Source organism: Cervus canadensis, chromosome X (genome assembly GCF_019320065.1).
Source record: "Cervus canadensis isolate Bull #8, Minnesota chromosome X, ASM1932006v1, whole genome shotgun sequence".
Lineage (NCBI taxonomy): Eukaryota > Metazoa > Chordata > Mammalia > Artiodactyla > Cervidae > Cervus > Cervus canadensis.
The window spans coordinates 117,878,388-117,900,637 of record NC_057419.1 but is presented as its reverse complement, the minus strand read 5'-3'; the positions used below and the strand labels follow the sequence as shown (position 1 = coordinate 117,900,637).

At 40.7% G+C, this 22,250-nt stretch overlaps 1 protein-coding gene across 1 annotated transcript; it reads left to right on the top strand.

Annotated features, from left to right (window-relative positions):
• Positions 1-1,407: 1,407 nt before the first annotated feature.
• LOC122435172 (histone H2A-Bbd type 2/3-like) lies at positions 1,408-16,355 on the top strand. The gene is made up of 2 exons (XM_043459128.1): positions 1,408-1,464; positions 15,789-16,355. The coding sequence occupies exon 2, from the start codon at positions 15,878-15,880 to the stop codon at positions 16,205-16,207; it is 330 nt and encodes a 109-aa protein (XP_043315063.1). The 5' UTR covers positions 1,408-1,464; positions 15,789-15,877; the 3' UTR covers positions 16,208-16,355.
• The last annotated feature ends 5,895 nt before the right edge of the window (positions 16,356-22,250 follow it).

Here is a 22,250-nt window from a genome sequence, read left to right as displayed (position 1 = left end):
TCCCACTTGAAATAGCTGTAAGATGGCGCCAAAAAGTTACCAAGTGGAACTTAGCACAAACTCAGAAAGAAGTGGAAGTCTGTTCTTATGACCTCGAGAAGTAATTTAAATTTTATACTTTTTGAAAATAACATGCACTTTCTTGAATTTCAAATGGTTAACCCCATTGCTTATTTACTTAACCAACCTTTATTGAATATCCACTATGAACAAGGAACAGTCACATATTTAGTGGAATAAGATGAGTGAAAGATAGAGGGAAAGGCAAAAGAATGCAAGACCCTTTGCGTATACTCTGGCAGCTAAAAGATTAATAAAACACATTCACTGCCCTTCTAGTAACTAAAAGTTTAGAAATAGAACAATGATGTGTAAACAAGTAAAAATAAAAGAAGAGTGTGCTAAAATTTGATAAGAAAAGTGTAGGAAAAAAGGTCATGAAGATTTTAGTAAAAGGAAATATTTTTAATATTCTTTCTAGCTGAAGGGATCAGTGAAAGCCTTGTGGATAAGGCCACATTTGAACTGAACTCTGAAATACGGTTGGATTAATCTGATGGCTGTAAATGCTGGATGGTTAGTTCTGCAAGAATAGAGAGGGTGATTTACTCATCTGTGTACCTCTTCTGCTTAACACAGACATCGTGCTAATAATAGTTACTGTTTATCACTTGCTTACTATTTGTGGGGCACCATGTTAAGCATTTTCTATACATTGTCACATTTACCTTGACAACACTTCTGTGGCAGCTATAGGGACAATAGCAGCAACAACAAAAACAACATTTGTGGAATGCTGACTTGTGTACCTTCCAAGATCCCTGATGGATGACTGAAACCACTAAGAGTACCAAATCCTATATATACTATGTTTTTTTCCTTATACATACATACCTATGATAAAGTTTAATTTATACATTAGACATAGTAAGAGATTAATAATAACTACTAATAAAATAAATAATTATAACAGTATATTGTAATAAAGGGCTTCCCTGGTGGCTCAGTGGTAAAGAATCCACCTGCCAATGCAGGAGACACAGGTTCAATCCCCGGGTCAGAAAGATCCCCTGGAGAAAGAAATGGCAACCCACTCCGATATTCTTGCCTGGGAAATCCCATGGACAGAGGATCCTGGTGGGCTATAGTCCATGGGGTTGCAAAGAGTCGAACACAATTTAGTGACTAAACAACAACAACTGTAATAAAAGTTGTGTGAATGTGCTCTCTCTCTCAAAAATACCTTATTGTGATAAAATGCCTACGTGATGAGATGGAGTGAGGTGAATGATGGAGGCTGTGTGATGTTTCTCAGAAGGAGGATCATCTGCTTCAGGAGATCATGGATCATCCGGCTGTGATGATGTCAATGGTTGGTTGCCAGGAGCAGACGATGTCGATGCTTGGGGATCCTGGATGGGACGGGTTTGGACAGCCTGAGAGTCACCACACTACTTCAGAATGGTATGTAACTTAAAACTTATGAATTGTTTATCTCTGGAGTTATCCATTTAATATTTTTGGACCACAGTTGACCTTGGGTAATGGAAATGGAAGAAATCAAAACCACAGATAAGAGGGGACCACTGTTCATCAGTATTAGTATCCCTGTTTTACACACGAGAAAAGTGAGGCCCAGAGAGGCTAAGCAACCTGTTTAAGATCACACAAGTTAGTCAGAGGGGGAGCTACAATTTGAATCTAGGTCCCAAATTTGCATAGAAAGTAGTTAGAAATTTTGAATAAATAGGTGAATGAAAACTGAAAGAGGAAAGAAGAGAGATATTGTGAAGATAAGAACCAATGAATCTGCAAACTGTTTGGGGGAGAAAGAGAGGCAAAACTGCCTTGGAATTTTCAGGAGAAATGTCAGTATTGTTTCTCTGAAAAAGATGAGGGTCAATGTACTGGATTTTTAAGAATAACTTTGATAAAGCATTTAAGAAATATTATGATTTTTTAACTTATAATATGAGTGATATGACTCAGTGGGTAAAGAATCCACCTGCCAGTGCAGGAGACATAAGAGGTGTGGGTTCTATCCCTAGGCTGGGAAGATCCCCTGGGGAAGGCAATCACAACCCAGTCCAGTATTCTTGCCTGGGAAATCCCATGGACAGAGGAGCCTGGCGGGCTAGTCTATAGGGTCACAAAGAGTCGGACACCACTGAAGCAATTCAACACAGCATCAGTGATAGACCATAAAAGTTACACAGACAACACCTCAAAGACCAGACAAAACGTTCATGCTGCTCATTTCTTTATGATGTGGAGAATTATTGGGGATGTTTTTTTTCTTCATCCTTGTATTTTCTACTATGAAAACAAATTTGTGATTACAAAAGGAACTTTTAAAAGGTTGAGTAATATTTTAGGGTATATTTAAAAAAATAAGCAGGACTCCTCGTTGTTAAGAAATACACACTTAAATATTTAAGAGTGAAAAGTGGAAGTTGCTCAGTCATGTCTGACTCTTTGCCACCCCATGGACAGAATACTGGAGTGGGTGGCCTTTCCCTTCTCCAGGGGATCTTCCCAACCCAGGGATCGAACCCAGGTCTCCCGCATTGCAGGCGGATTCTTCACAAGGGAAGTCCAAGAATACTGGAGTGGGTAGCCTTTCCTGTCTCTAGTGGATCTTCCTGACCCAGGAATCGAACCGGGGTCTCCTGCATTGCAGGTGGATTCTTTACCAACTGAGCTATCAGGGAAGCGCACTCATGAGTGATGTGGATATGAAATTTTCAACTTACTCTTAAATTGTTCAGAGAAAGAGAGAGAGAGGAAACAAATATATTAAAATGTCAAAATTTAGGGAATCTGAGAATTTTGGAGCTGAAATTTTTTTACTATCCTTGCAACATTTATCTTAGTCTAAATTTATATTAAAATTAGGGGAAAAACACATGTCCAACTAGGTAAAGCAAAAAAGCCAGAGAAAAAATATATATACACACACATATATGAACTATAAATAATGCACAATTACTATATACTAGATACATATAGTGTGCATCATCTATAGTTCATATATTTAGTTTATGATTCATAAATATGAAATATTACAATTTTAAATATAATAAAGAAAAATAATCATGAGAAGCATCAGATTTCCACTCTTCTAACAGCACTTATTTCCATCAGGTTTCCTTGTTTTGGCACTGCCAACTTATTCTTCTTCAAGTTGCTAACTGTACCAGAAGAAACTCATTTCTAGTTTGCACAGTTGGCCATATTACCTACAGTATCATTTCAAAGGCCAACTTCTGTTCAACTTCTTCTCAAATTGTCTTGAGATAGTCAAGTCAGTGTTTATTTTGACCATTTTTTCTGAACTAATTAGCAATTTAGTTGAGTTTTTCTGGATATTTGGTTAAATGGAAAATTGGTAAGGTGCTTTTGGAGAGTGAGGTGAAGTTGGACTAATGGGGGCAGTTAATCCTAGTAGTAAGCCTTTCATGCAAATACAGTTCACCATGGAAGCAAAAGAAAACAACAACAACAAAAAAGAAGAAGATGGTTATATAAGGGTTGTGAAATTGCCTTTACTTTTGCTGTTCAGTTTCCCTTAGGTCAGATCTGATGACTGTTATTATTCTTATTATAATATCTATCTATGTATTGCACATTGTTCCTTTCCTACAAAGTGCTCATAGATCCATTTTGTTCATTTTGTTCATTTTCCTTCAAGACAGTTCTGCTAAATAGAGCCTTGGTACATGGGGGCCAATTCTTATTTTTTTAGCTAGCTTAGTATACAGCACCTAATTGCAGGAAAAATAATCTGTTCAGAGGCAATGGTATCTTTGGGCTGAATGTTGACATGCCATATATAATGTAGCTATTATAACTGATAATGGTCATAACAGCTTGTGATACTTTTGAAAGATGTTCTTGAATAGTATTGTTAGCAGATACACTAAAGAACTAGACATGAACTGAGCAGAAATGGAAATATATTAATAAGGCATCCCAGACTGAAAGAGTTTTCTTTGAATTTGTGTTCCCTAGGAGATTAGCAAAAAAAAAAAAAAAAAGTAACAACAACCTGAATTTCCTTTCAAATGAGAAGAACATTCTATGATTTTATAAATCCATCACCTTATAACTTAATGTCATCTGCTGGAAGTCATTCAAATGGAAAATACAAACAGAAAGGCTTTTTTAAAGTCATGTTTATCACAAGGTAATAAGGTTATATTGAGTTCTTTTAATGTAATTTAAATTTTGGCTCTAAATAGTGTGTATCTCTTCCAAGGTTAAAAACACATTAAGTACAAATAAACACGAAGTAAGATCTAAAATATTCCTGAAATATGTTAACAATCACATTTATATAACAAATACCTTGTTTGTGACTGTCTCAACATTAAGCTAGACAAGTAGATGCAAAAATGAAGGGAGTTTGATTTGTGACGCTGTCCATTGCCCAGCAACGAGGGACTGTGGTTGTTTTTGCAGCATTGCACCACTTTAGGAGGCTGGGGACAGACTAGGCATATACCACTTTTTTTCCACCTTAGGCTGAAACAGACAGCAAAATGAAGAATTTAAACCTGCTATTTGTCAACAGGTTAAATTTGAGAACATTTATATTTAAAAGATGAATTTTGAAAATTTGAATGTCTAATTACCTGTGCCTTCATTCTGAAAATTAATTGCCAGAATGAAAACAAAACAAAATAGGACATTTACTTGACTGCAGAATTGATGAGAGTTATTTTCAAAATAACTCTGAAATAAGCTTAATAGTACATGCTTCAAAAATAATTTTTAAATATTCACAAACGTGAATGTGCAATTCTGCATTTGAGTCCAAAACCCCCCAGATGTACAAGCAAAGGATGAGATGTGGCTAAGTAGCAACACACATAAAAAAGATTTAGGGGTTTTCAGGGACTGTAAACTCAATATTATTCAGTTGTGTGTTGTGGTTGCGCCGAAAACTAAATTCATCTTCATCTGCATTAATAGAAAGATAGAGTCAGAAACAAGGGAGTGATAGCACAGCCCAGCTCTGTGCTTGGCAGACCTGTACTTGAAATGTTCAGTGAAAATAGCAGGATGGGAACAACATTTGGATAGCAGCCACAAACTAAAATGCATCTAAAAGGGCAAGAGGAAGATGCTGAAGTCTGAAAACCATGCAGAAGAGGGAATGCTGAGTAGGCCTGGCCTACCTTAGCCTAGAAATGAGGAGGAACAGAAGGTAGTTGTCTTTGAATCCTCCTTCGACATCGTCTCCTCCTCCCACTCTTTCCCCCTCTCTTTTGTCCCTTGTCTCTTCCTTCCACTTTCATTCACTTATACTTCCTCCCTAAAGCTGTATCCCAAGTGGATGATGCTCCAATTTGGTTCTATGACATGTGTAGAATTTCCCTGCATATCCTAGACACCGCACTTCTCTGCAACCCCTTTTCACTTCCCCCTTACTCTTGTGCTTTCCCACTCATAGCTAGCAGGACTGGACCACAGTAAGCCCCACCTCCTCCACATTTCATTTTTAGAAAAGCCTTCATGACCCTGGGAAAGGAAAGAGAATCTGAGTTAACTAGCACAGATTCTTAAGCCAAAGTCTTGTAGACAAAAAAAGGCCTAGGTACAAAAGGAGCAATTCTAATAAAGCTATAAAATGAACTTCTTTATTCTCCTTAATGCTTTCTGGCATTGGACATGAGAATCTGAGCACAGATCCTCATGGGTGGGCTGAAAGTGCTCTTGTAACACTAATCTAGGATGCTTAAATATCAGGTTCTTATTTAACAAGAAGAAGAAAAGAGAGAGTTTGTTAATACAAAAGTTTGAACATAGAACATCACCGCCTGAATGATTAAACCTATTTCAGAGGGCTGAAATACTAATGACTCCAATTTGTCAAAACATAGGAGTTTTAATGGGGGGCAGGAAGGGCTGGTGTTGGTATGTGGCATAGGAATCAACAACTGCGTACTTTAAAGCAAAACATAAAAGCTCTATCCAGCTGAAATTCTCAGAATCACTATAGGAAATTAGGCGTAATTGACTGATGTGATCTCACGTAATAGGAATGGGACTGAGTGCTTCGTATCCTCATAGTTAAAACAAGTAAATAAAATGAATTGACAGTGCACAAAATGCTTATGGTGTGTAACAGCTCATGCAAATTGGCTACTTCCTTGGTTTAAACATTTTGTAAATATAAATTGCTATGTTAGAAGATGATAGGGAAGGAGAGAGGAAATGGAAGGGAAACAAAAGGTAGAAGATAATAAGGAAAGGGAAGGATAGAAAAGACAGAAACAGGAGGAAAATGAGAAAAGAGAAATAAAAGGGCAAAGAGGCACAGAAATACAGGGAAAATAGAGAAAACAGGAGGGAGAGAGAGAAGATGCAAATATTTGAATGGCTACAATATATCTTTATGCACAAAAGTCTTCAGAAGAGAAGTGAGAAATCAATGTGTTTCAACTTGGAGTCACCAATAACAATACCCTTATATGAATGAATATCCTTAAATGGATGAATTAGATCAAGTGGAGGGAGAGATAAATCTAAGTCCTGATGGATTCTTAGTCCAATCGTCACTTCCAGGGCTATTCAACTCTTGCTAGACGCCTTTGGTCTGAGTTGAAGGGCTCGACAAGCACATCACCATTGCTATTTGAATGGTCACAGCAAATTTATTTATAGTAGCCTCAAACTATAAACATTCCAAATGCCCATCATCTGGTGAATGGATAAATAAATTACACTACCTATGAATTACAGAATACTACTCAGCAAGAAAAGGGAACAGACTATTGATAGATGTAGCAAATATTTGTTGTTGTTGTTCAGTCACTAAGTTGTGTCTGACTCTTTGTGACCCCATGGACTGTAGCATGCCAGACTTCACTGTCCTACACTGTCTCTCACAGTTTACTCAAGCTTATGTCCGTTGAGTTGGTGATGCCATCCAACCAACTCATCCCCTGTCATCCCCCTTTCCTCCTGCCCTCAATCTTTCCTAGCATAAGGGTCTATTTCAATGAGTTGGCTGTTCGTACCAGGTGGACAAAGTATTGGAGGTTCAGCTACAGCATCAGTCCTTCCAGTGAATATTCAGGGTTGATTTCCTTTAGGATTGACTAGTTTGATCTCCTTGCTGTCCAAGGGACTCTCAAGAGTCTTCTCCAGCATCAAACCATCAATTTTTTGGTGCTCAGCTTTCTTTATGGTCCAACTCTCATATCTGTACATGACTACTGGAAAAACCATAGCTTTGAGTATACAGATCTTTGTCGGCAAAGTGATGTCTCTGCTTTTTAATACACTGTCTAGGTTTGTCATAGTTTTTCTTCCAAGGAGCAAACGTCTTTTAATTTCATGGCTGCAGTCACCGTGCATAGTTTTTTTGGAGCCCAAGAAAATAAAATCTGTCACTGTTTCCATTTTCCCCCATCTATTTGCCATACAGTGATGGGACCAGATGCCATGATCTTCATTCTTTGAATGTTGAGTTTTAAGCCAGCTTTTTCACTCTCCTCTTTCACCTTCATCAGGAGGCTCTTTAGTTCCTTTTCACTTTCTGCCATAAGGATGGTGTCATCTGCATATCTGAGGTTGTTGATATTTCTAGCTAACATAGATGAATCTTGATGACATATTATGCTAAGTGAAAGAAGCCATACATAAAAGGCTGTATATTGTATGATTCCATTTATATGGAATTCTAGAAAAGGCAAACTATAGTAATGGAGAATAAATCAGTGGTTGCCAGGGACGAGGGTCGGAAGTACAAGAGTTCTGCAAAGCAGAATGAGGGACCTTTTGGGGGTGAAAGAAATGCTATTTATTTTGATTGTAGTGGTGTTTGCATGTCTGTGTTCATTTGTCACAACTCATAGAACTGTCTGCTTACAATTGGTGAATTCTAAATTATACCTAAAAAATTGCTGGTAAAAAACAAAAAAAAAATTCACCTAAGATCAACTAATAAGTGGTCCTTAATCTTCATGAGGATCAGTATCTAGAAAACAGATATTTATGGGTCTAAAGCAGAGATTTAAAGGTGTTTGTTCACATGATTTCTTAGTGCCTTATTCATTAAGTTGAAGTTCTTCACTCTGGCATTCAAGATCTTCTGTAATCTGATTCCACTCTGCCTTAGCAACTTAGAGTAAGTATGCATGCTCAGCCGCTCAGTCATCTCTGACTCTTTGCAACCCCAAAGACTGAAGCCCTCCAGACTTCTCTGTCCATGGGATTTCTCAGACAAGAATACTGGAGTGGGTTGCCATTTCCTTCTCCAGGGGATCTTCCCAACCCAGGGATTAAACCCTTGTCTCCTGTGTTTCCTGCACTGTGAGTGGATTCTTTATGACTGAGCCACCTGGGAAGCTTGATTTTACATATATATATTTATTTGTTTGTTTATATTTATATATGCTCTTGACTACTATTAGGCAGTTCTTCTCACTTCATACAACTTGCCTTCTCTGCTTCATCTCCTGGCATACATTTACCATGCTTATTTCAATCTATTTGCCTTTGCTTTTGCGTATTTACCCTCTATGTTCTGATATGCCTTACCCTCATTTGTCTACCCATTTATTGAGTGCCTCCTGTGTGTCCAGTTTTAATAATTAGACACATTATAAGGCTGCTAAAGTCTCTGTCTTCACAGAGCTGGCCATTACAATGCAGTATGGAAAAGGTTATGTATGGTAGTGGGAAATACAAGGTATTAGTACTACAGGGGAAAGGAAAGAAACGAAATTTAGGAACAGAGGGGTCAAGAATAGTTTCTCAAAAGAAATAACATATACCAATTCCATCTTCAGAGAACTCTATCTGAATGTTCTTCCTTATGTTGTCAACATAAGGAACATTCTTCCTTATGTAATCAACCTAATTATGTCTCCAAAAAGTAAAGTGGTTAATTAATGTATTGTTCACTCACATGTCAGAGTGGAGATTATAGCCCTTACAGTTTTCTATTCTCTAAGCCACTCTGATTAGTTTCTTCAAACACTCTATATGATATAGTTTTGCCTTCCCCACCCATCCTAGTTGCTTAGCTAAGTGTGTGCTGGTTTATTTATGTCTTCTTGAATTCTGGCACCCAAAACTGACTAAAGAATTCCAGGCATCATTGTGAAAGGACAGAGAACAGTAAGATTATCATATCCCTCATTTTGGATATTCTAGTCCTGTAAATATAACCCAAACTGACAGCATCTTTTAAATCTGTGGTTAATAAGGATATATGGAGAAGAAAAGGCAACCCACTCCAGGAATCTTGCCTGGGAAATCCCATGAACAGAGGAGCCTCGTGGGCCACAGTCCATGGGGCTGCAAGAGTTGGACATGAGTGAAGCTACTCAGCACACATGGAATCTAGAAAGATGGTACTGATGAGCCTATTTGCAGGGCAGCAATGGAGATGCACCAGGACCAAGGGAAAGGAGCAGTGGCCCTCACAAGAGACTGAGCCAGACCTGCCGTTGAGTGTTTGAGGGCCTCCTGCAGAAGCATGAGTCAGCAGTGGCCTGCCACGGTGACAGAGGATCTCCATTTTTTCATTCAAAAAACTAAGATCGTGGCATCCGGTCCCATCACTTCATGGCAAATAGATGGGGAAAGAATGAAAACAGTGACAGACTTTATTTTCTTGGGCTCCAAAATCACTGTGGTCGAGGACTGCAACCATGAAATTAAAAGATGCTTGCTCCTTGGATGAAAAGCTACAGTAAACCTAGACAGTGTATTAAAAAGCAGAGACATTACTTTGCCAACAAAGGTCCGTCTAGTCAAACCTATGGTTTTTCCAGTAGTAATGTATGGATGTGAGAGCTGGACAATAACAAAGGCTGAGTGCTGAAGAACTGATGCCTTTGAAGTGTGGTATTGGAGAAGAATCTTGAGAGTCCCTTGGACTACAAGGAGATCAAACCAGTCAATCCTAAAGGAAACTGACCCTGAATGTTCACTGGAAGGACTGATGCTGAAGCTGAAGCTCCAATACTTTGGCCACCTGATGCAAAGAGCCGACTCATTGGAAAAGAACCTGATGCTGGGAAAGCTTGAAGGTAGGAGGAGAAGGGGATGATAGAGGATGAGATGGTTGAATGGCATTACCAACTCTATGGACTTAAGTTTGAAAAAACTTCGGGAGATGGTGAAGGATAGGGAAGCCTGGCATGCTGCATCCCGTGGGGTCACAAAGAGTCAGACACGACTGAGCGACTGAACAACAACAAATGAAGATGCAGACATAGAGAACAGACTTGTGGACATGGTGGGGGAAAGAGAGGGTGGGATGAATTGAGAGAGTAGCATGGAAACTTATACATTACCACATGTAAAGCAGATAGCCAGTGGAACTTTACTGTGTGACACGGGGAGCTCAAATCTGGTGCTCTGTGACAACCTAGAGGGATGGGATGGAGTGGGAGGAGGAAGGAAGGTTCAAGGAGAGGACATAAGTGTACCTATGTCTGATTCATGTTGATGTATGGCACACACCAACACAACATTGTAAAGCAATTATTCTCCAATTCAAAAGAAAGAAAGAAAAAATTATGATTAAGAATCAAGGCTAAATTATGGTTATAAAGTAGATAGTGTGTAGTATGTAATGTCTCTATATGTTCTGACAATGTAGATACAGAAAAACGGAAAAAAAGGAGGGAAAATCAGGAGAGGATATGAAAAATAGAAAAATCTTTAAGAAATTTTTTTTTACCCAAACTTTATTTATTTATTTTTTTTACCCAAACTTTTAAACTTTTTATTTTATATTGGAGTATAGCCAATTAACAATGGTGTGGTAGTTTCAGGTGAGTACAGAAGGGACTCAGCCATATATATACATGTATCCATTCTCCCCCAAACTCCCCTCCTATCCAGGCTGCCACATAACATTGAGCAGAGTTCCCTGTGCTATATAGTAGGTCCTTGTTGGTTATCCATTTTCAATATAGCAGTAAGTAGATGATGTTCCCAAAGTCCCTAACTATCCCTTCCCCTTGGTAACCATAAGTTCATTTTCTAAGTCTGTGAGTCTCTTTCTGTTTTGTAAGTTCATCTGTGTCATTTCTTTTTAGCTCCCACATATAAGGGATGCCATAGATATTTCTCCTTTCACTCTGACTTAAAGATAAAAGAAATTGAAAGAACAACCCACAGGATGGGAGAAACATTTGCAAATCATATATCTGATAAGGGTCTATTTTCCAGAATGCATAAAGAACACTTACCAGTCAACAACAAAAAGACAAGCAACCTAATTAAACAACAGGCAAAGGTCCTGAATAGACATTCCTCCAAAGCAGATGTGCAAATGTCCAAGAAGCACAAGAAAAGATGCTCAACATCTTTAGCCATTAGAGAAATGCAAATAAAAATCACCATGAGATACCACTTCACACCCACTCAGGTGGTTATTACAAGCAAAACAAACAAAAATAAGTTTTGGAGAAGATGTGGAGAAATTGGGACCCTCATATACTGTTGGGATTGCAAAAATGGAAGACCACTGTGGAAATCAGTGAAGTGGGTGGTTACTCAATAAGAGAAACATAGAATTACCACTGTTGTTGTTGTTCCCTCTTCCCAGTCTTGTCTCACTCTTTGCAACCCCATGGACTGCAGCACACCCAGGCCTCCCTGTCCCTCACCATCTCCCAAAGTTTTCCCAAGTTCATGTCCATTGCATTGGTGATGCCATCCAGCCAACTCATCCTCTGATGCCCTCTTCTCCTTCTGCCCTCAATCTTTCCCAGCATCAGGGACTTTTCCAATGAGTCAGCTGTTCCCATCAAACGACCAAAATATTGGGGCTTCAGCTTCAGCATCAATCCTTCCAACAAGTATTCACTGTTGATTTCCCTTAAGATTGACTGGTTTGATCTCCTTGCTGTCCAAGGGACTTTCAGGAGTTGTCTCCAGCACCACCGTTCGAAGGCAATTCTTTGGTGTGCTGCTGACTTTACGGTCCAGATCTCACAACTGTATGTGACCACTGGAAAGACCATAGTCTTGACTATATGGACCTTGGTCAGCAGAGTAATTTCTCTGCTTTTCAACACACTGTCTAGGTTTCTCACAGCTTTTCTTCCAAAGAACAAGCATCTTTAAATTTCATGACTCCTGTCACCATCCGCAGTGATTTTGGAGCCCCAAAAGAGGAAATCTGTCACTACATCCACATTTTCCCCTTCTATTTGCCATGATGTGATGGGACCAGATGCCATGATCTCAGTTTTTTGAATGGTGAGTTTTAAGCCAGCTTTTTCACTCTCTTCCTTCACTCTCATCAAGAGGCTCTTTAGTTTCTCTTTGCTTTCTGCTATTAGAGTGGTATCATCTGCATATCTGAGGTTGTTGACATTTTTCCTGGCAATCTTGATTCCAGCTTGTGATTCATACAGCCCGGCATTTTGCATGATATACTCTGCCTATAAATTAGATAAGCAGGATGACAGTATATTTCTTTCCCAATTTGGAACAAATTGGACGGTGAACAATTATTCAAATGGAACAATGGAACAAATTGAACAATTTGGACATTGCTTCATGTCCGGTTCTAACTGTTGCTTCTTGACCTGCATACAGGTTTCTCAGGAGATAGGTAAGGTGGTCTGGTGTTCCCATTTCTTTAAGAATTTTCCACAGTTTGCTGTGATCCACACAATCTGTTGCTTTCCTCTATTTATTTGCATTGTTCATTTAATAAGTCTTCCTTATTTCTCCTTGCTATTCTCTGGAACTCTGCATTCAGTTGGGTATATCTTTCCCTTTCTCCTTTTCCTTTTGCTTCTCTTCTTTTCTCAGCTGTTGGTAAACCTCTTTTGCCTTGTAAAACCTCCAAAGACAATCACTTTGCCTTCCTGCATTTCTATTTTGGGGGGATAGTTTTGATCAATGCCTACTGTACAGTGTTATGAACCTCTATCCATAGTTATTCAGGCACTCTGTCTACCACATCTAATCCCTTGATTCTACTCATCACCTCCACTGTATAATCATAAGGGATTTGATTTAGGCTATACCTGAATGGCCTATTGGTTTTCAGTACATTCTTCAATTTATGCCTGAATTTTGCAATAAGGAACTCCTGATCTGAGTCCTGTCAGCTCCAGGTCTTGTTTTTACTGACTATATAGAGCTTTTGCATCTTTGCCTGCAAAAAATATTATCAGTCTGATTTTGGTATTGATCATCTGATGATGTCTGTGTGTAGAGTCATCTCTTGTGTTGTTGGAAGAGGGTGTTTGCTATGACCAGTATGTTCTCTTGACAAAACTCTCTTAGCCTTTGCCCTGCTTCATCTTGTACCTCAAGGTCAAATTTGCCTGTTATTCTGGGTGGCTCTTGACTTCCTACTTTCACATTCCAATCCCCTATGATGAAAAGGACATCTTTTTTTGGTGTTAGTTCTACAAGGTGTTGTAGGTCTTCATAGAACCAGTCAACTTCAGCTTCTTCAGCATCAGTGGTTGGGGCTAAACTTGGATTACTGTGATATTGAATGGTTTGCCTTGGAAACGAACTGAGATCATTCTGTCATTTTTGAGATTGCACCCAAGTAATGCATTTCAGACTCTTTTGTTGACTATGATGGTTACTCCATTTCTTCTAAGGGATTCTTGCCCACAGTAGTAGACATAATGGTCATCTGAATTAAATTGGCCCATTCCCATTATTCACTTTGTTCATTGATGCCTAAGATGTGGATGTTCACTCTTGCCATTTCCTGCTTGACCACGTCCGGTTTACTTGATTCAAGGACCTAACTTTCCTAGTTCCTATGCAATATTGTTCTTTACAGTTCAGACTTAACTTTTACCACCAGACACATCCACAAGTGAGCATTGTTTCTGCTTTAGCCCAGCCACTTCATTCTTTCTGGAACGATTAGTAATTGCCCTCCACTCTTCACCAGTAACATATTGGACAAATTCCAACCTGGGGAGCTCATTTTCTGGTGTCATATCTTTTTACCTTTTCCTATTGCCCATGGAGTTCTAGAGGCAAGAATACTAGAGTGTGTTGCCATTTTCTTCCTCCAATGGACCACAATTTGTCAGAACTCTCCACTAAGATCCATCTGTCTTCAGTGGCCCTGCATAGCATGGCTCATAGCTTCACTGAGTTATGCAAGCACCTTCACCACAACAAGGCTGTGATCCATGAAGGGGGCAAGTAGCAATTTTGCTCAAGCAATGAAACTACATTGGTACAGCACCTGAAATTGAAATCACCACCTGGTCAAGCTAATGCAAATACACTGTCATTCTCCAAGACCATCTGTCTTCTGCACAGGCCAAATAGGCTACTTTAATGGGAGTATGGAGTAAATAGTCACTCCTGCATGTTTGTAGCCCTTGATGGTGCTGCAAATCTCTGAAATCCCACTCAGGTATGTGCAAGGCTTTTGGTTTACTATATTTCTAGATAGAGGCAACTCTAATTGCTTCCATTTGGCCATCCCTACCAAAATAGCCCTCACTCTGCAGGTCAGGGAACAGATGTGTTGTGGAGTCTGCCAGTTGCTGAATATGTCTATCCTAATTTAGCATTCCAGAACTGTATAGATAAGCATGGGATTGGTTTGGGTACACACCAGCCCCAATGGAGATGAGCCTGAGTTGAAATTTCATTGATCCCTTGACCTCCATAAGCTCCTACTATGACTGATAGACCATAGTGACACTTGGCCATCTTGGATTTAGTGTGAGATCAGAGTCAGTGTCCAATAGTCACCAAAAGGTATTCTCTTAATTCAAAATCACACTGACTAAAAACCTCTAGGTCCCTTTCAGGAAGGCTGGGAAACAGACTAACAATATATATTTCAGTAAAGTGTACCGAGGCATGACGGACACCTACTTCTGGATTTCAAAACTTACTCCAAAACTACAGTTAACAAAACTGTGTGGTACTAGCATAAGGATAGTCACATAGATCAGTGAAATAGAATTAACAGTATGGAAATAAACCCATAAATCTATTCATAGACATAAATCCCAAAGGGTGGAAAAGAGAAACCTGTACAGGAATGTCCATCACAGCACTATTCCCAGTTTGCACAAAGGAGAAGTCACCCAAATGTCCATTCACTGCCTAGTGGATACAAAACATGTGTAGTCTAGCCATACAGTGGAATACTATTCAGCCAGGAAAAGGAAAGAAGTACTGATTCATGCTACTGATTCATTCATATGTGCATGAACCCTATGCTCAGTGACAGAAGGCCACATATTTATTGTATGCCTCCATCTCTAGGAAGTCTCCAGAATAGGCAAAGGGCTGTCAACAGGAAGCTGATGAGTGGTTGCCTGAGGACTATGGGGTGGGGTGGGGTAGGGGAAACTGCAGGAGGGGGCAATGGGGAGTGATTGCCTGGCCAGGTACAGGGGTTTCTCTTTGCAGTGGTGCCAACATTTTGGAACTAGATACAGTCATGATGGTGGCCCAGCACCGCCAGTGTATACTCGGTGCCACTGGGTGGTCTGCTGCCTTTTCTATACAAAGGTTCTGTGAAGTGGAAAGGGAGAGTTTCGACAGAGAGGGTCCAGTGGGCAGGGTGAGAAGGATCCTGCCAGTGTCATTTCTTTGCAGGTCCAGCCCTGTGGGGGTTGGGGAGGTGGGGTGGGGAGCGCGAGAAACAATGACCTCACTGGGTCTACGTGTCACAGAGCATGCGTCCTGACCAATGAGGCGCCGGCCCGTGGTTTCTAGGATACGGAGTAGAGATCTGAGAGTAGCAGTTGTCTTGAGACATTGGAACCAACTGGTTCATCTCACCGCATCTCGTCTTACAGCACCTCATCTCATCGTACCTTATCCCACCGCACCTCTCCCCACCGCACTGCAGAGCGAGGCTTCGGAGAAAGCGGGCTCAACAGCCAGCATGCCGAAGAAAAGGGGCCGTCAAAGGTCATCTCATCACCGCTCCCGCACCGCCCGAGCTGAGCTGTCCTTCTCCGTGAGCCACATGGAGCACCTCCTGCGCAAAGGCCACTACGCCCAGCGGCTCAGCTCGAATGCACCAGTTTTCCTAGCAGCAATCATTCAGGACCTGACGTCCAAGGTCCTGGAGCTGGCAGGCAACGCGGCCCACAATAGTGGTCAAAGGTGCATCACCCCCGAGTTGGTGGACATGGCGATGCACAACAATGCTCTGCTCAGCGGCTTTTTTTGGATGACAAACATCTCCCTGGAGGCCCCGGGTCCACAGTAGGTGCCCAACTACACCTGGGTACCCAGCGCCCAGTCCCTGGCCCCCAGACAGGCCTCCTCCGGCTGTCCGGTGCCAGGCCTGCCCACCGACTGATTGCACAGGTCGGTGCCTTGGGCCCAGTAATGTCAAATCAATAAAGAGTTTCAAGGTATTCTTGTGTGTGCTTCAGTCACTTGGTCTGGAAGGTGGTGGTGGGACACGCTTTGTTGGAGGGATGGGGGTCGGGGGTCTGGTTGGAGCTGAGGGGGAGTGTTGTGGATGTGGGTGGAGTCGGGGATGGCAGGCAAAAAGGAGAAGTAGCTCACGGTGATAGTGCGTGGTGTGGCCCTGGGTGGGAGAGGCTGGCTACAGCAGAGGTGGGGGTGGAGTGGGGTCTTGGGGGAGGCGAGGGAATGGAAGGCTCCCCCATTGGCTCTGAGCAAGTGGGAGCCAGGCCAAGTCCGCAGAGGGACAGGGGTCCTGGTGGTGACGCTCAGGCCCATGAGGGCGGTGTTGTAATAGGGCGAAGACGGCAAAGTGACGGACAAAGCCATGGCATGGGATGCAGGGGTGGGTGGACAGTGTGCTTAACATGAATTCCCATGGGGGCGGGGGCCTAGACAGTAAGACTGTGGTGGGATGGGGATTGGGGTGGGCAGGACACAACCAGCACGTATGCAAGGTCAGAATCAGGGTCACGTGGGGTCGAGTTAACTTTTTGGTCATGTTTGTTTAGAGATGCCAGGAGATGCCCTGCTTGGCAACCTGCATCAAAAAGGTCACCTAGCAACGGCGGGCCATGCCACCACCCTCAATTTGCATATACGACATTTGCGGGGCCAGGCTCCGCCTCCTGCGACTTCATTTGCATATCACCGTGGAAATAGACCTTTAGCCTAGAAAGTTGGAGTAGTAACCATGTCTGAGACCCACGTTTTAAAATTAATGCTATTTCTTTATGCCTTAGGTAGTTTGGATTTGATTAGTAAGAAACTTTATACCTACTGCTGCTTCCCTGATAGGGTGCTAGCCTTTTACTGACCTTTTATTTCTTCATTTTAAATAATGAGAACAAAATACCTGCCCACCATTTCAGAATAATGGTTAGAAGAATTGGAAACATATATGATGGATATATAATATACAACATAAAAGATATTTTAAAAATATGCAAAAACATGCTGTTTAGTTGCTCAGTCACATCTCTTTGCAACCCCATGGACTGTAGCCTGCCAGTCTCCTCTGTCCATGAAATTTCCCAGGCTACAATACTGGAGCAGGTTGCATTTCCTTCCCTACCCAGGGATTGAACCTGCTTCTCTTGCATTGGCAGAGGGATTCTTTACCACTGAGCCACCAGGGAAGCCCATATAAAAGTATAGTTGTGCTAAAATAAGAATTTACTAAGTAGTAAGGGTAGTTCTGTATGCAGTCCATGGCACTGTGTTATATCTTTTTATTTTCTAACATTATGCAATGAAACAACCTCTTTTGGAGCCCAGTTCTATGAATTTAGCACATGTATACATGTGTGCATCCACCACCACATTCAGGACATGGAACAGCTCCATCAACTCAGAAAGTCCCTGATCTTGTACCGTGGTCCCTGTTTCAGTGCTTGCTTTTTGTTAAAATAATGTTTGTTAAATAGAACCCTGGGTGGGGAGTTGGATGGTGAGCCAAAATTCAAGAAAGACCACAAGGGAAAGTGAAATGAAGAAGTTCATTACTCATAAGACCTGGAGGAGGTACAAAGCATTCCTGGAGGGCGGCACAGGAGGTCAGAGCAGGGTATAGTCAGAGGGAAGGCAGCAGGATCCGGGATTTATAGCTTTTATTAGGTCCCATAGGCTAAGTGCTTCTAGGGTTCCCTGGATAAGGCCAAACTGGTCAATTCAAAACCGAAAAAGAAAAAAAAAAGCAAAGTTTTGGTAAGCTCTGTGGGAGTTCTACCTAAGGGACCCATAAGAGGAAGGAGCTGGGAGGCGGAAGAGATTGTTAAATCACCCGGGCCTTTGGAGAAGTCGTATCAGTTACTCTTTCTTATGATTCTGCTGACTGTCATCCAGGGCATGTACTTGAGGATAGATTTGTGTCCACCCAAGGTCCCTGCAGGCCCCTTAGCCACACAAAAAGAACACAATATTATAGAGTACTTTAAACTCTCCTTCTCCAGAAGGAAATGGCAACCTACTCCAGTATTCTTGCCTGGAGAATCCCATGGGCAGAGAAGCCTGGTGGGCTACAGTCCACAGGGTCGCAAAGAGTCGGATACGACTGAGCGACTTCACTTTAAACTCTCAATAGTTGTCAAACTCTTTCTTCAGACCTAATCCTTGACAACCACTGCTCTGTTCTCCATCTCAAAAAAACCTACCTTTCACATATGTCTTGTAAGTGGATTCATTAAGTCTGTCAGCTTTTGAGGTTGGCTGCTGTCACTAAACATACTGCTTTTTTTTAATTTTTATTTTTTATTATTATTTTTTTCATTTATTTTTATTAGTTGGAGGCTAATTACTTCACAACATTGCAGTGGGTTTTGTCATACATTGACATGAATCAGCCATGAGTTACATGTATTCCCCATCCCGATCCCATAGGCAAAACATACTGCTTTTGAGGTTCATTGAGATTGTTGTGTGTATCAGCAGTTATGTTTTATTGTTGAGTAGTATTCCATTGTGTGGATGTACCACAGTTTGTTTAACCCTTGGTCTATTGTAGGACATTTTGGTTGTTTCCAGGTTTTGGGCAATTTTGAATAAAGCGGATATGAACATTCATGGATAAGTTTTTAATATGAACATAAATTTTCATTTCTCTAAGGTATATCCCCAGGAGTTGGCTGACTGTTTCATATGAAAAGGTTCCTCAGGCTCTCTTCACAAATAGTCTCATCCTCATGCCCTAGGGGCAGCCACTGTTTTTATGTTTTTCACTACATACTGGTTTTACTTGTTTTAGAACTTCAAATAATGGAATCATACATGTAAGTACTTTCAGTGAAGCTTCTTTTGAAAGGCACTGGAACCCCGAATGCTCTGTTCCCAGCTTCCCAAGATGTGGTCCACTGATGAGTGGGCTAGCAGCCACTGAAGACAATACAGCCTTGCTGCAACGAAACCCAGGCCAGCCCAGCCTACAATTATGTCCATAGTCATCTGCCTTGCCACAACAGAAGGGTCCATGAAGTACACATAGGGGACACCTCTATACCACATAGCTCTGATGACCAGTAGTGCACTGCTGTGGTCCATAAGGTGTCTCCTACATGAGACCACTTCTCCAAAATCAGAAAATGTAGCTGACCTACTTAATACATAGGAAAAAACATAGAGAGCTGGCAAATTGAAGAAAAGATAAATCTGCTCCATATGAAGAACAAGACAAAATGTCAGAACAAGAACTAAACAAACTGGACATAAAAAATCTACCCAGTAAAGAGTTCAAGGTAATGATCATAAAGATGCTCAATGAATTTGGGAGAAGAATTGATGAACATAGTGAGAATTTTAACAAAGAGTTACAAACTATAAAGCAGAATGAAATAAAGATGAAAAGTTCCATAACTGGAATGTTAAAATACTGTCGAAGGAATCAGCAAAAGAGTAGATGATACAGAGGAACAGATCTGTGAGCTGGAAGGCATAGTAGTGGAAATCATCTAGCTGAAGAGAAAAAGAGAATTTGATAAAATGAGGATAGTTTAAAAGAACCCTGGGACAGCATCAAGTCTACAAACATTCACATCATATGGGTCTCAAAGGACAAGAAATACAAAGTTTCAGTTATAAAAGGGAAAGAAAAAGATACACCCAACTGAATGCAGAATTCCAGAGAACAGCAAGGAGAGATAAGGAAACTTTAAGTGATCACTGCAAAGAAATAGAGGAAAACAATAGGATGGGAAAGACTAGAGACCTCTTCAAGAAAATTAGAGATACCAAGGGAACTTTTCATGCAAAGATGAGCACAGCAAAGGACAGAAACTGTATGGATCTAACAGAAGCAGAAGATATTAAGAAGAGGTGGCAAGAATACACAGAAGAACTATACAAAAAAGGTCTTAATGGCCCAGATAACCACGATAGTATGATCACTCAGATAGAGCCGGGCATCCTGGAGTGTGAAGTCAAGTGGACCTTAGGAAGCATTACTACAAACAAAGCTAGTGGAGGTGATGGAATTCCAGCTGAACTATTTAAAATCCTAAAGGATGATGCTGTTAAAGTGCTGCACCAGAAAATCTGGAAAACTCAGCAGTGGTCACAGGATTGGAAAAGGTCAGTTTTCATTCCAGTCCCCAAAAAGGGCAATGTCAAAAATGTTCAAATTGCCGTACAAGTGCACTCATTTCACAAGCTAGCAAGATTATGCTCAAAATCCTTCAAGCTAGGTTTCAGCAGTACGTGAACCGAGAATCTCCAGATGTACAAGCTGGATTTAGAAAAGCTAAAGGAACCAAAGTTCAAATTGCCAACATCCACTGGATCAAAAAAAAAAAAAAAAAAAAAAAAAACAAGGGAATTCCAAAAGAAATCTACTTTTACTTCATTGACTATGCTAAAGACTTTGTGTCAATCACAAAAAAACTGGAAAATTCTTCAAGAGATGGGAATACCAGACCACCTGACCTGCCTCCTGAGAAACCTGTATGCAGGACAAGAAGCAGCAGTTAGTACTGGACATGGAACAACAAATTGGTTCCAAATTGGGAAAGGAATATGTCAAGGCTGTATATTGTCACTCTCTTTATTTAACATATGCAGAGTGCATGCTTGATGCTAAGTCGCTTCAGTTGTGTCCAACTCTGTGTGACCCTATGGGCTGTAGCCCGCCAGGCTCCTCTGTCCATGGGATTCTCCAGGTAAGAATACTGGAGTGGATTGCTGTTATATCACGTGAAATGCCAGGCTGGATGAATCACAAGTTGGAATCAAGATTGCCAGGAGAAATATCAATAACTTTAGATATTCAGATGAAACCAATTTAATGGCAGAAAGCAAAGAGGAAATAAAGAGACTCTTGATGAATGTGAAAGAGAAGAGTGAAAAGGCTGGCTTAAGACTCAACATTAAAAAAACAAAGATCATGGCAGCTGGTCCCATCACTTCATGGCAAATAGAAGGGGCAAAAGTGGAAACAGTGACAGATTTTATTTTCTTGGGCTACAAAATCACTGTGGACAGTGACTGCACCCATGAAATTAAAAGACACTTGCTCCTTGGAAGAAAAGCTATGGCAAACCTAGACAGTGTATTAAAAAGTAGAGACACCACCTTGCCAAGAAAAGTCCTATGTATAGTCAAAGCTATGTTTTTTCCAGTAGTAATGTATGGATGTGAGAGTTGAACCCTAAAGAACACTGAACCTAAAGAACACTGGGCATGGAGGAATTGATGCTTTCTAACTGTGGTGCTGGAAAAGAATCTTGAGAATCCCTTGGATAGCAAGGACATCAAACCAGTCTATCCTAAAGGAAATCAACCCTGAATATTCATTGGAAGGACTGATGCTGAAACTGAAGCTCCAAGGCTTTGGCCACATGATGTGAAGAGCTGACTCCTTGGAAAAGACCCTAATGTTGGGAAAGATTTAGGGAAGGAGGAGAAGGAAGAGATAGAGGATGAGATGATTGAATGCCATGATTAACTCAATGGACATGAGTTTAAGAAAATTCTGGGAGATACTGAAGGACAGGGAAGCCTGACATTCTGCAGTCCATGGGATCACAAAGAGTCAAGACTCAACTGAGTGACTGAACAGCAACATATTTTCTGGGGTCTTACTATAAACTGAAAACCCATGGTCTAAATCAGACATTTGAAAACTAATATATTAACAATAATACTTCCCCATCCATATTACTCAGTATTTTCTGTTTTTAAAATATACAATCATCTGTCTTTACACCTGGAAACTATGTAAATAGCACATCCTGTTTCATTTTATTTTGTGGCAAATTTGATTTTGTAAATGGCATAAAGACTTTGGCTATTCAGATTTCATCTCTTTCTTGGTTTCTTTCCTTGGCTGCATGCTCTAAAGCTGCAGTCAGTTT